General features: G+C 42.5%; 1 protein-coding gene across 2 annotated transcripts in view; it reads right to left on the reverse strand.

The window, feature by feature from the left end:
* The window catches only part of SLC17A8 (solute carrier family 17 member 8), a 37,927-nt gene that overhangs the window by 5,793 nt on the left and 18,532 nt on the right, over positions 1 to 13,602 (reverse strand). The window contains exons 6-10 of one of the 2 annotated variants that reach the window (XM_061124171.1): positions 8,243 to 8,329; positions 7,508 to 7,647; positions 7,226 to 7,375; positions 6,089 to 6,221; positions 1,568 to 1,678 (exon numbers count right to left, since the gene is read on the reverse strand). In XM_061124171.1, the coding sequence (XP_060980154.1) occupies positions 1,568 to 1,678; positions 6,089 to 6,221; positions 7,226 to 7,375; positions 7,508 to 7,647; positions 8,243 to 8,329 (621 nt within the window). The remainder of the gene's footprint in view (positions 1 to 1,567; positions 1,679 to 6,088; positions 6,222 to 7,225; positions 7,376 to 7,507; positions 7,648 to 8,242; positions 8,330 to 13,602) is intronic. The other variant, XM_061124172.1, reaches the window with a different exon arrangement.

The raw sequence follows: 13,602 nt of genomic DNA on the forward strand, positions 1-13,602 counted from the left end.
CCAGTATTTTGGGCTTCCCTTGTGGCTCAGCTGGTAAAGAATCCACCTGCAATGCAGGAGACCCGGGTTCAATCCCTGAGTTGGGAAGATTCTCTGGAGAAGGGAAAGGCTACCCACTCCAGTAGAGTCAGATTTTTGACTATGCAGGGTCGGGGATCAGCACCCATAACCTCCACATTGTTCAAGGGTCAGCTGTATTTTGATAAGACCAAGGCCCTGTTTTAAGAGTAGTTTTGACCAGAGGCTGGGTGCTCTTCTATTCTAGGATGTTATCACCCTGTTTGATCTTTAAGACAGCCCAGAATCATGGGAAAGAGCTCAGGCATGAAAACCAGGTAGGACTGCACCTTAGTTCTTCCTTTGTCCCCAGTTGTGTAACAATAGGAAAGTCCTTCATTTTCCTGAGCTTTAAGTTATTCCTCAGTAAAATAATGGTAATATCATTTGCTTCTCAATGTTGTCAGAGATGCAATACATGTCAAGTGTTCTGTTAAATGACAATTTTTGGTTTTACAATCTTTTTTAGAGATAGGAAAAAAAAAAAAAAAACCCTAAGTTTTACTTTTTCACCCAGTTTTGCACAGGGAACTTCTGAAGTCTGTAATATGCTAGCACCGTTACCTCTCATGCAGTAGCTGGTTTCTGCTCCTATAAAATGGGGAGACCGAAGGCCCTAGGGTAGCTGTTAGAATTGCAGGGATTAATACACAGAGTGGGCTGTGAACAGCCCCCTGCACAGAGTTTGTGCCTGATCAATGTTAGCTCACATCATCATTACTATTCTTCTTAAGTCTTGCTGGCTTAGCAAGTCACATCACCTCTCTGGATCTGCATGTCCTTGTTTGGAAAATGAAAGCCATGGAGAAGACAGAAAACTAAAGAAAAATTCCACCCTTAAAACTTTCTGATTCTCTGTGTGTATGTGCATGTGCTCAGTCATGTCCAACTCTTCACGACCTCTTGGACTGTAGCCCACCAGGCTCCTCTGTCCTTGCAGTTCTCCAGGCAAGAATACTGGAGTGGGTTGCCATTTCCTCCTCCAGGTGACCTCCCCAACCCAGGGATTGAATCCACATTCCTGGCACCTTCTGCATTGGCAGACAGATTCTTTAGCACTAATGCCACTTAGGAAGCCCTTCTGATTCTATAACTTTATGTCAAATGACTACATCATTTGATTGTGAGTTAATGTTAGCAGTTCTCCTGTAGGAAGTGAGAATCAAAAAAGTCACAAGAGCCTCTGTTAGGTCAGATGGCCTGGTGCTAAAGTATGAAGGTGCCACTTTGCCCTGCAACACGCATTCTGCCCATGCCCCAGAGAGGGCACCTGCCTGTTGTCATTCCCAAGATGAAGAAAGTAGTGATAATTCCAGCTTGGCTGGACTCCTAAGCCCAGTTCTCAGTGATATTCAAAATCATCCCCACTAGATGAAAATCTCTAGCTAGTGGCCTTGATCCTTGGGAATGGCCTGGCTGCCAAAGGTAGATGCTCAACATCCTTTCCTTCCTTTCTCCCAAGTCTTGCTGAATCTATGGAAAAGATTTGGAAACCCAAAGGGCACTTTACCTGAAATAGCAAAACCACTAAATCCTACAGCAAGCACCAGAAAGGAGATAGCCATCCCTTTGGTATGGGAAAAGCCAACCACGAGGAGCAAGGTTGCCTCCATGCCAAAACCTGTGAATGGAAACAGCAGGGGAAAACGTTATTTCCAAGTCAGTCAGCCCAAGTTCATGAATTTATCAAAAAGAATCTATTTTCACGGACCCAAGCTTTTAGTGCACATATTCTGGCACAATATTTACAGCCTTATAGAGATATTTCTTGACTACACGACTTTGCTAATATTACCCAGGTGTTCTGTGAGCTTTCCAACAATTTCCTGGTGTGCCTTGAACACTGAATAGTCCCAGGAGGTACAATGATGCCCATGGGATGAGGAATGTTTATTATCAGTTGTTCATGGGTAGTTCCCCCTGCCATTTCTAAGACCGTCAGTGATTCTCCATTGATTACACAAGTGATGGTCTCTCACAGAAAAGGAAACAAAAATAAAATTTTTAAATAAAATAGTATTATTGCCAAAAGTGATTAGAAAGCAGTAGTGAATATCTGAAACAAAAAGCAGAGCCTCACCACCTGTAAAGCATAAGGCAAAATTCTTCCTTTTCAGAAGTTTGCCAAGCTTTCAGGCCTCTTTATAATGCCATGAGATATTTGCACATAAAATACAGTGGGACGGAAATACTTCTTGCTCCTTTCATTCAAAATAAGTGAATCCAGCACAATAAAAAAGGGGAAGGAAATGCTGAAGATCCTTCTCACCAACACACAAAAACACACACAAGTTCAGTTGATAGCAGATAGAAAGATGATAGAAGTACTGTTTCCAGGGACAGGAAGTACCCTTGGAGGTAGAAGACAGTGAAATGATGCTTCATCCTAGAGACTGTCTGCTGATTCCAGACATCGCTACACGATTGCCCTTTGAGTTACCTCAAAGATAACAGGCCCAAATCAAGTCTCTGTCCCCCATATTCACTCCAAAACAGACAAAAAACCACCACCACACTCTTTCCTCTTCTCTCAATTAATCTATCTGCCTGTGTTTAGAACCCAGACTTTATCAGACAGGCCTGCTGGGTTCAGATTCCATCTCAAAATCACTAAGGGTGTGACCTTGGACAAGCACTTCTTCTCTTGGATTCTTCATTCTTCCCCGCCAAAAACTCATAATACAACCTTGGAGCATTGGCAGATTAAATGAAATTGGGTATATAAGGTGTTGAGCATGATCGCCAGCCATGGACATGACTCAACAAATGGTAATCGAATGTTCAAAGCAGAAATCTCAGAATCAACTTGGACTTTTTTCTCTTCTTCAGTTTTCAGATAGGAATCCATGACGTTGGCCTTAGAAATACCTGCTTTTCCTTCCCTGACCATTGTCTCAGTTCTGGACCCCACTACCTCTCACCCGGACAACTTCAAAAACCTCTTTACTGGTCTTCCCATCTCTTTTTCCTCTGATCCATTCTTGGGATCATTATTTTTCTAAACTACAAATCTGATCAATTGCCCCTTTACTTAAAACGCTTGTCAGTGGTTCCATACTCTAAGTATAGAGTCTATAATAAACTCCTCCTGCTGTCCCGGTTTCAGTTTCTGCTACTCTTACCCACTGGCTCACCATCCGAAGCCCATGGGAAGCCCTCTACTGTCGCACACGTCTCTCCACCATTTCCTGATCACAACACTGTTTTGTGCCCGTACCGTATTTCCACAGACTGTTCCTTCACCTCAGTACTCTTCTCGTATCACTTACTTCTCATTTCTGGAGAAATCTCACTATTCTTTAAAGTCCAGTTCAAATACTGCTTTACTTAGGAAGCTGACAACCCTGCCACTCACCACCAGAGAAGCTGACATCTCCTTCTTCTTACTCATTTCATAGAACTTTTCAGCATTGCCCTGTAGTTTTTCATTTGTGTTTCTGCCTTCCCCAACAAAACTGTGATATTACCCAGGGAAGGTACCATGGGTATAGTACAAAGCCTGGCAAGTATGTAGTGGGAACTTGATAATTAATGCAAAGGAAAGAAAGGAATATCAAGATTAAGTTGAAATACAAGCCAAGGCACTTTTTTGTAAACCTTAATAAGTTGCTTACCTTTCTGAATCCATTCTTCAAAACTATTATAGGAATAGGGCAAGCGTCAATGATTGTTTTAGATGGTCATCTAAAGAGAATCAGTGAAATTATGGGCACAGAGGTGCTTTTTAAACTGTGAGCTTCACAGACTCACTGATACAGAGAATAAACTAGTGGGATGTGGGGGGATGCCACATGGGGGACCAGTGGGGGATGCCAGTGGGGGGATGGAGAGAGGGAGGGGCAGTATAGGGGTGGGGAGTGGGAGGTAGAAACCACTGGTGTAAGACAGGCTCAAGGATGTATTGAACAACACGAAGAATATAGCCACCATTTTATAACAATTCTAAATGGAGCAAAAGCTTCAAAAATTGTATTTATAAGTTTTTAAATTTTAATTAATCAATATTTTTTAAAACTGTGGACTTTATACCATTACTGGGCATCCATGTCCCATCACCTCATGGCAAATAGATGGGGAAACAATGGAAACAGTGACAGATTTTATTTCCTAAGGCTCCAAAATCACTGCATATGGTAACTGAAGCCATGGAATTTTGCTCCTTGGAAGAAAAGCTATGACAAAGCTAGACAGCATATTAAAAAGCAGAGACATTTCCTTGCTGACAGAGGACTGTCTAGCCTAAGCTATGATTTTTCCAGTAGTCATGTATGGATGTGAAAGTTGGATCATAAAGAAAGCTGAGTACCAAAGAACTGTTGCTGTTGCTTTTGAACTGTGATGCCGGAATCCCTTGGATGGCGAGATCAAGTCACTCAACCCTAAAGGAAATCAGTCTTGAATATTCATTGGAAGGACTGATGCTGAAGCTGAAGCTCCAATACTCTGGCCACCTGATGCAAAGAACTCACTTCTTAGAAAAGACCCTGATGCTGGGAAAGATTGAGGATAGGAGGAGAAGGGGACGACAGAGGATGGGATGGTTGGATGGCATCACTGACTCAATGGACATGAGTTTGAGCAAGCTCCAGGAGTTGGTGATGGACAGGGAGGCCTGGCGTGCTGCGGTCCATGGGGTCGCAGAGTCGGACATGACTGAGCGACTGAAGAGAACCATGCATCCGTGCTCAGTCGCTCAGTCGTGTCCGACTCTTTGCAACCCCGTGGACTGCAGCCCTCCTTTGTCCATGGGGTTATCCCAGCAGGAATACGAGAGTGGGTTGCCACTTCTTCCTCCAGGGGATCTTCCTGACCCAGGGATCAAACCCATCCTTTTGCGTCTCCTGCACTGGCAGGTTATTTTTCCCTAAATATAATTTAAATTGTTGAAACAAAATTAATGACAAGTAGTAATGGCATAAGGGCTTCCCAGCTGGCTCAGTGGTAAGGAATCAGCCTGCTGATGCAGGAGAAGTGGGTTCAGTCCTCGAGTCAGGAAGATCCCCTGGAGAAGGAAATGGCAACCCACTCCAGTATTCTTGGCTGGAAGATTCCATGGACAGAGGAGCCTGGCAGCCTATAGTCTAGGGAGTAGCAAAGAGTTGGACATGACTGAGCGCACACACACACACATTCCATTGTATGCTAACTATTTGTGTTTTGGAACTGGCCTGTCTTACACAACAAGGCACATGGCTCAAATTTCCTTTATCTTAACACTATCAAAAAAATGGAACCAGAAAGTTAATTCCCCCAAAATAATTAGAATAAAGACACTGTATAAAGAAAACCTATAAATGATACATTGATGCATCAATAAGAAAAAAAGATTTTTGCCAAATAGTAGACTTTCAAAGAAAGAAAAATCATTTAAGAGCATAAGTGACTCCTATCTACTGTGAAAATGCTAGGACTGTATGTTTCAGGAGCTGAATGATAAAATTCAAACTTTATGGGTAATCAAGAGATCCTGGGAAGTGAAACTATGCCAAGAGAAACAGAACTAGAATTGAAAGGTCTGAGAAATTTTTTTCATTTCATATTAAAACAACCTGAAGTTCACACAGGCAACCAATTCAGCCAGACGAGGATCTTTTTGCGTCAGTCACACTTTCCATCTTCTATGTTGTCCAGACACTCAGTCATGTCCGACTCTTTGAGACCCCATGAGCAGTAGCACGCCAGGCTTCCCTGTCATATCTTTTTAAAAAATGTCTCTTTTTTGGCCACATGACCAAAAAAGTGCCCCACATCTTAGTGCGCCCACCAGGGATTGAACCCAGGCCCTTGTCAGTGAGAGCACAGAGTTCTAACCGCTGGAGCGCCAAGGATTCCCAGACTGTCATATCTCAGGTTGCACAAGGACAAGCTGAATCACCTCTAGGCAGGGGTGTGATGGACACTCAAGTATCAACTAGGGGATGGACTTAAGGGCCTTCTCAGTGCTTAGACATAACCTCAAAACTATGGTTTGCAATTCAGTTTCATCTCGTTCTATAGAAGCTGCTTAAGCCACCTATGAAATCCACAGTACCTCCGCAGTTCATGATTTTTCTGACAGCAGTTGTGGTCAAAATTTTTCTGCTTCTTAAATAATCAGCCAATTGTCCTCCAATAGGCACAATGATCGTCATAACCATGTGTGGGACTGCTGACAAGAGACCCACCTGGAATGAAAAGAAACAGTGAGCTGTTTTTAGCTACTTCTGAGTGATGTACTTCTTTAACACCCTCACCATCTCCAATGAACCCCTCACCCTCACCACCAAATTTAATCATCTAATTATATAGGACCAAGACAGGCCTGAATTTTGTAATGAATAAACAACGAATGAGTGAACAACTTTAAGAATAGACCTACTCGTCTCCTCTACCAGATAGGAAGCTCCTTGAGATGGGTAGGTCTGTTCTTAAAATTGTTCACAGAGGCCCCAGTACCCAGTGGGTGTTTAACTACTTGGCACATGGCAGTTAGACTCTTGGCACAGAGTGAGTACCCCCTGATGGCAGCCACTACTGGCTGGGCTAGCTCTTCCATAGTCACTTCTGACAGTGCCTGTAGCTATGCAGATATCTACCTCTACTAGGCCTCGGTTCTTTATCCTGTGGGAAGGAGATGACAGCTTATGTTTTACCATCTACACTCTTCATACCTGAAACACAGGCAACCTAATAGCAATGGTTGGGGACATTGAAAAAGGTTCTTTCTAAACCATAAAGTACTGGTCATTAGTGCTATGACTGTGATCTGCAAAATGAGCTTTAAGGTTCTTACTGCTCCTCCCCAAATAATTTATAGGAAAAAAAAAAAAAAAAACCCTCGCACCCTTACTGCTCCTCCCTGAATAATTTATAGGAAAAAAAAAAAAACTTGCACCCTTAAATCTTTTGATCCTTGCCTAATATGCAGTTCTTGAGTCAGCTTCAGAAACATTTTGAGAATGGGAAGAACATAAATCTGTAAAAGCAGCTTAATACAGCTCTGATCCTTACTAAGAAGAAATTAAATAGCTATGTTTATTGTGCATAGAATGCATAAATTGTCTGACCTCCAGGGTATTATGTGTCACAGAATTGTTAGGAATTTTGATCAGTAATGTAATTATTTTATCAAGCAAAGATTTTTGCAGTAGAAGCAAGAGATTTAAAGTTCAAGAATCTGTATGTTTACCTTACTTATTGCAAATCCAAAGACCTCTTCAAAGTAAGCAGGCTGACTTATTAACAGCAAATAAAATGTCCAGCTTCTGCAAAAATTGGCCACAATGATTGCATACACTGGCAATGACGTGAAAAATCTTTTCCATGGTGTATTAAATTTCTAGAAAGTGGAAATACCGTGAGATTTTTAGTGAATATACTGACAGATTATTTTTCTTATGAGGCTAACACAATCACTGAAAGAAATACTCATAAAAAGGGGGCAAGTCTTCATCTCTCCCTCTCTACTTACACTGAGACTACCCAAGTTGGCTCCTTCTCCTATGCTTGTCTCTATATAGGTCCTCTCCTCCTGGGATATTGTTGGGTGAGCTGCTGGACACTCATAGGCCTGCAACAGCCAAAACATGTACCAAATAATCCCCAAAATACCTGCAGTTGAAAAACAAAAGGCTTGATGATATCATCTCGTTTTCTTCCATCTCTAAATTTGTCAAATTTCAAAGTATTCTCAAATGGCACCATATTCAGCTAGTAGAAAGCATTTGGTTGATTTTTCCTGACATTATGTTATTAACTGGTATTTAAAGAAAGATTATGTTCTGCTCATTAAGAAATTCAACTTTTATATACACATTAAATGAATCATCGTTAGACAAGTATTCCATTTATGTGATAAACTTGTCTTAGTAATCCCTATTTTCACACAGTAAACTCTTAAGCCAACCCCATTAGATAGTCAAAGGCCATATCTATCAATTACCCATGTGTGTGTGTGTTCAGTCACTTCAGTCCTGTCCAACTCTTTGTGACCCTATGGATTGTAGCCCGCCAGGCTCCCCTGTCCATGGGATTCTCCAGGCAAGAATATTGAAGTGGGTTGCCATTCCCTCCTCCAGGGGATCTTCCCAACCCAGGGATCAGACCTGCATTTCCTGCATCTCCTGCATTGGCAGGGGATTCTGTACCACCGAGCCACCTGGGAAGCCCAGTTATTCATGGGAACTGATGAAATCAAATCACTCACCATAAATATAAAAGACAGAGGCCCATCCAATGTACTGGACCAACACCCCGGCCAGCGGCATGGCAATCACTGCTCCTGCATAGGAACCTAGAACAAAAAAAGTCGAAGGAAACTTACCAGTCATCAGGCAAGCCCATCCAACCCATTAGAGTTCAGCGGTCAACCTGAAGACTGCAATCTTCAGGTTGCTCAGTGTGAAGCAATCACACCGAGTGGGAGTGAGGATGCCTCTGTGCAGAGGAGCTGGCCAACTCCCACCGTGCCTAAAAACAGGCCTCCAGGAGAGAAAGGTCTCCAGGATACCCTTTAACTTCATCCGGACCCCATGGAAGGGTTAGACAGAGATGGCTCAGGCACCTCGATTTGGAATAACAAGAAAATGGAATGAAAAAAATGAGAAAACTGTGACAGAACTCTGAAAAATTCAGTCAGGCACAATATTGGGTGCTGAAGACAGAAAGTGAAGGAACAGGGACTTCCCTAGTGGTCCAGTGGTTAAGACCCCGTGCTTCCACTGCAGGGGGCATGGGTTCAATCCCGAATCAGGAAACTAACATCCCACGTGCTCGGGGTACAGCCAATAAGTAAATAAATAGCCAGAACATTAAAACAAAGAAAGAAAGTGAAGGCATTTATGTAACTATCTCTCAGGGTTCACAATTCAGAAGGATATCACCTAGGTCTTTACTTAAAAAAATTTTTTTTCTCCCAGTTTTATTGAGATATAATTATATTGATATATAATTCACCTAGGTCTTTAAATGAGGAACTTCAAACTATGAAAGGATCATGCTTTTTAGCGTCTCAAATTTTTTTTTTAACGCCAGAAAACTGTTAAATTTCAGAATGGCAGGATGACCAGGATAGCTACTGTCTTCATCCACCTCCTAAATGGGTACATTTTTAGTTTCTTACTTTGAAATACCTAACTTTGTAAATACTTACCTGTGTGTGGATGTTTATCTTGTCTAGACAAGATAACAAGGACTAGAGGCAGTGACCTCACCTCCACTATCTCCGGCAGCTCTATGATATCTGGTGGAGAGACACGAGCCCTGCGAACTCCCAACAAATATTAACTGAATCAAAAAAATTACTACATGAAATTCCCTCTGGGTATGAGTGGAAAGAATTCTTGCTTCAGCACAAGTGAGCAGCAAAAAGAAATGCTGTATCCCATAACCCAGTGCTAAGGAAGATCTTCAGGAAACGGAAACTTGAAGAGCTTCCAGACAAAGAAATTAAATCCCATGTTTCCAAGTTGGGCCCAGCTGGTTATGAAAGGCCTGACCTGGAATCCTGGATCTGAACATCAGGACCCCTGAGGAAGTCTCTCAATTGCTCCAAATCATTTTCTTCAGATGGAAGTGTAAATCTCTGTCTTACCAGGTTGTTTTGAGGAGCAAATAACTTATTACATGAAGGTGCTCTAATTAAGTGTAACATAAATGCCAACTAGCATAGTGGTTATCACGTCTGCTTTACACACAGAAGGTCCTGGGTTCGAGTCCCAATGGAGCCAAGCCAAGAGGGCTGCTTTTTAGAGCTTCCCAGGTGGCGCTAGTAGTAAAAGAATCTGCCTGCAATGTGAGAGACCTGGGTTTGATCCCTGGGTCAGGAAGATCCCTCGGAGAAGGAAATGGCAACCACTCCTGTATTCTTGCCTGGAGAACCCCATAGACAGAGGAGCCTGCTGAGTTGCAGTCCATGGGGTCACAAAGAGTCGGACACGACTGAGCAGCTAACACTTTTCATTTTGAAACACCAACTGGGTTTCCCTGGTGACTCAGGTGCTAAAGAGTCTGCCTGCAATGCCGGAGACCTGGGTTCGATCTCTGGGTCAGGAGAAAGGAATGGCAATCTACTCCAGTATTCTTGCCTGGAGAATTCCATGGACAGAAGAGCCTGGTGGGCTACAGTCCACGGGGTTGCAAAGTGTCAGACACGACTGAGGGACTAACACTTGCACTTTCAAACATCAACTATTTATGCTGCTACTGTGTACAGAAAGAAAGAGCACTTCTAATTTTTTAACCTCAGACTTCCTCAGACCGATAAGGCAAAGGTTCCAGGACACATCATCTATAAAGAAGAGCTACAGAGCTGATTCCTCTGTGAGTGTGGAGAAGGTGATCTCCTTTCCTGGAGCAAATACCCTGGGAGTGGGAGGTGGGAGCTCCAGTTTAGATGATGCAAATGGGGAGGGTCAGGGGATAACCATCTATTAACATAAGGTTCATTGAGTGCTTTCTGTGTGATTTCTAGTATTGTGCCGAGTACTCTGGATTCCTGATTTTATTTAACCTTTTTTTTTTTCAACCTGGTAACATTGGTACTGGTGTCATCCCCATTTTACAAGAATGCTTGGGATGGGAGGTAAATTTCCTGAGGTCACATGGGTGTGAGTGACCAGAATCTAGGTCTGCAGGAATCCAAAGCCTTTAACCTTAACTGTGTAAGAATTCAGTCCTGCTTCTTCCATTCAACAATAGCCAATAATTCCGCATAGCAAGTAGCATTATTCCACTGAGGAAATTTTACAGCCTGAAATTGTCCTTTCCTGTTTTTTAGACAACTCTTCCTCATCCTTCCACACGTGGCTGAATGTGATCTCCTATCACACCCACAGGTCCTGAGCATACCCCAGTAGGGCTCTCCACCCATATTGCCCTAACTGCACCTTGACCCCTCTGTGTGGGCACCACGGAGGAAGAGGAGGGTGCTTATTGAATGGCATCGGCAGAAGGGAGTAGCTGACCTGGGATGAGAGAGTCCCCAGTGCTGTCCTCACTTTCCATGAGAGTTTATATCTTTTTTTCCCCTCCCTGAGCATCAGTCTCCTCTACTATAAAACAGTGGAGTTACAAAAAGAATTCAGATTTGTGGCTATCAGAGGCAGGGGTGGGTAGAGGGGAAATCACATGAAGGCAATCAAAAAGTACAAATTGCCATTAAGTACTAGGTAAGTAAGTACTAGGGGTGTATCATACAACATAATAAAGATAACTAACACTGATATATGTTGTAAATGAAAGTTGGTAAGACAGTAAATCCTAAGGGTTCTCATCACAAGGAAAAAAGACTTTTTGCCTGTTTCTTTGATGTTGTATCTATGTGCGATGATGACATTCACTAAACCTATTGTGACAAATATTTCATGATGTATGTAAGTCAGATCATTACATTGAACACCTGGAATGTAAACAGTACTGTATGTCTCTTCCATCTCAATAAAACTAGGGGCAAACAAAACCAGAAAGCTATGTCTTTGAATAAAGCCAGTTTTATTTCTTAAAAAATTAAAATTAATCAAAAAAATAAAACAATGAATGTGACTAGATGTTTTCTAAAGACTCTTCCAACTGCAATATTTTTTAAGTGTAAGAATCATTTATCCCCAAGCCTGGGTTTACTTCTAATGACATTTTCGCTATGCTCTTCTTTGAAACCAAGGCCACACCTTAGCTGGGAAATACAATAAAGCCTGTGACCTTGATCAGGCAACTTTCCTTGAGAGTCAAATCATTTCTTAAATTAGCCATTTTAGGGCTATAAAAACACTAAGAATGGGGAGTGGCTGCTAGTTGTTCTTGTTTGCTGGCAAATCAAAATAAAAGGCCTTATAAGTAAATTTTCTGAAGAAAATAGGTCAAGGTCAGCTGGGGCAGAAACTTACATTCTTCTAGAGTTGGTATAAGATCAGTAAGGGAGGTGGAGTTGATCTTGAACTGCAAGTAAAAGGACAAAAATGGTTCCTAAGGATGGGGGAGACTAAAGATGTAAAGGCATCTCAGCTGTGCGTGCATTTCCAAGTGAGACACAAAATAGGCACATGGGTGAATGTTTCACACCAGATTCCCTGGGATCCTTTATTACTACTATCGCTGCTAAATATTGCTGCTGCTGCTAACACTACCACTACTTGTGCAGGTAGAGAAGAGAAAGTAAAGTGTGAGTCTCCCAATTGTGTTCAACTCTTTGTGACCCCATGAACCGCAGCCCACCACGCTCCTCTGTCCATGGAATTCTCCAGGCAAGAATACTGGAGTGGGTTGCCATTTCCTTCTCCAGGGGATTTTCCCGACCCAGGGATCGAACACAGGTCCCTGCATTGCAGGCAGATTCTTTAATGTCTGAGCTATCAGGGAAGCCCCAAAGAAGAAGAGGGAAAAATAAACAAATATATTTAGAGAAGTAAAACTTCCTCCTTAGCTAAAATGTACAGGTTAGCTTGTGTTAGGAGAGAGATGCTAGCTTGAAAATCTAAGCAGACCTAAATTCTGATCCTAATTCTGTGTGGGCCCATTGTTAACTTTTGTGGCCTAAGTCACTTTTGTCTTCTTGGGCCTCTTCCCCCATTAAAAAAATATTTGAAAATATTGGTGGCAGCACATGCTATTCTTGTTCAAATATTGATGGGTACCTAGTAGAGTCTTCTGAACACTGATTACTCTCAGAGGTTCATAGAGGGGCCAGTCCCAAAGGCATGGCTTCAAATGAGGCAACCTTAGCAAGGCGAAATTTGGAGACCCAGGAGTTAAAGTCACATCAGTACTTAAGGGCTATTAATTTGCTTTGGGGTAATGGATGATGTCCTCTTCATTTTTTTTTTTTTCTGGAAGATAATAGCAAAAGTTGATTAAATGGTCTCTGTGACAAATCACTGCAGATGGTGACTGCAGCCATGAAATTAAAAGACGCTTGCTCCTTGGAAGAAAAGCTACGACCAACCTGTGAAAAAGTGAAAAGTCGCTCAGTCGTGTCCGACTCTTCGCGACCCCATGGACTGGGGCCTACCAGGCTCCTCCGTCCATGGAATTTTCCAGGCAAGCGTACTGGAGTGGGTTGCCATTTCCTTCTCCAGGAGATCTTCCCGACCCAGGGATTGAACCCGGGTCTCCCGCCTTGTAGGCTTTACTGCTTTACTGTCTGAGCCATCAGGGAAGTCTCATGACCAATCTAGACAGCATATTAAAAGGCAGAGACATTACTTTACCAACAAAGGTCTGTCTAGTCAAAGTTATGGTTTTTCCAGTAGTCATGTATGGATGTGAGAGGTGGACTATAAGGAAAGCTAAGCGCTGAAATATTGATGCTTTTGAACTGTGGTGTTGGAGAAGACTCTTGAGAGTCCCTTGGACTGCAAGGAGATCCAACCAGTCCATCCTAAAGGAGATCAGTCCTGAATATTCATTGGAAGGACTGATGCTGAAGCTGAAACTCCAATACTTTGGCCACCTGATGCAAAGAACTGACTCATTTGAAAAGACCCTGATGCTGGGAAAGATTGAAGTTGGGAGGAAAAGGGGACGACAGAGGATGAGATGGTTGGATGGCATCACCGATGTGATGGACATGAG

Source organism: Dama dama, chromosome 22 (assembly GCF_033118175.1).
Source record: "Dama dama isolate Ldn47 chromosome 22, ASM3311817v1, whole genome shotgun sequence".
Taxonomy (NCBI): Eukaryota; Metazoa; Chordata; class Mammalia; order Artiodactyla; family Cervidae; genus Dama; species Dama dama.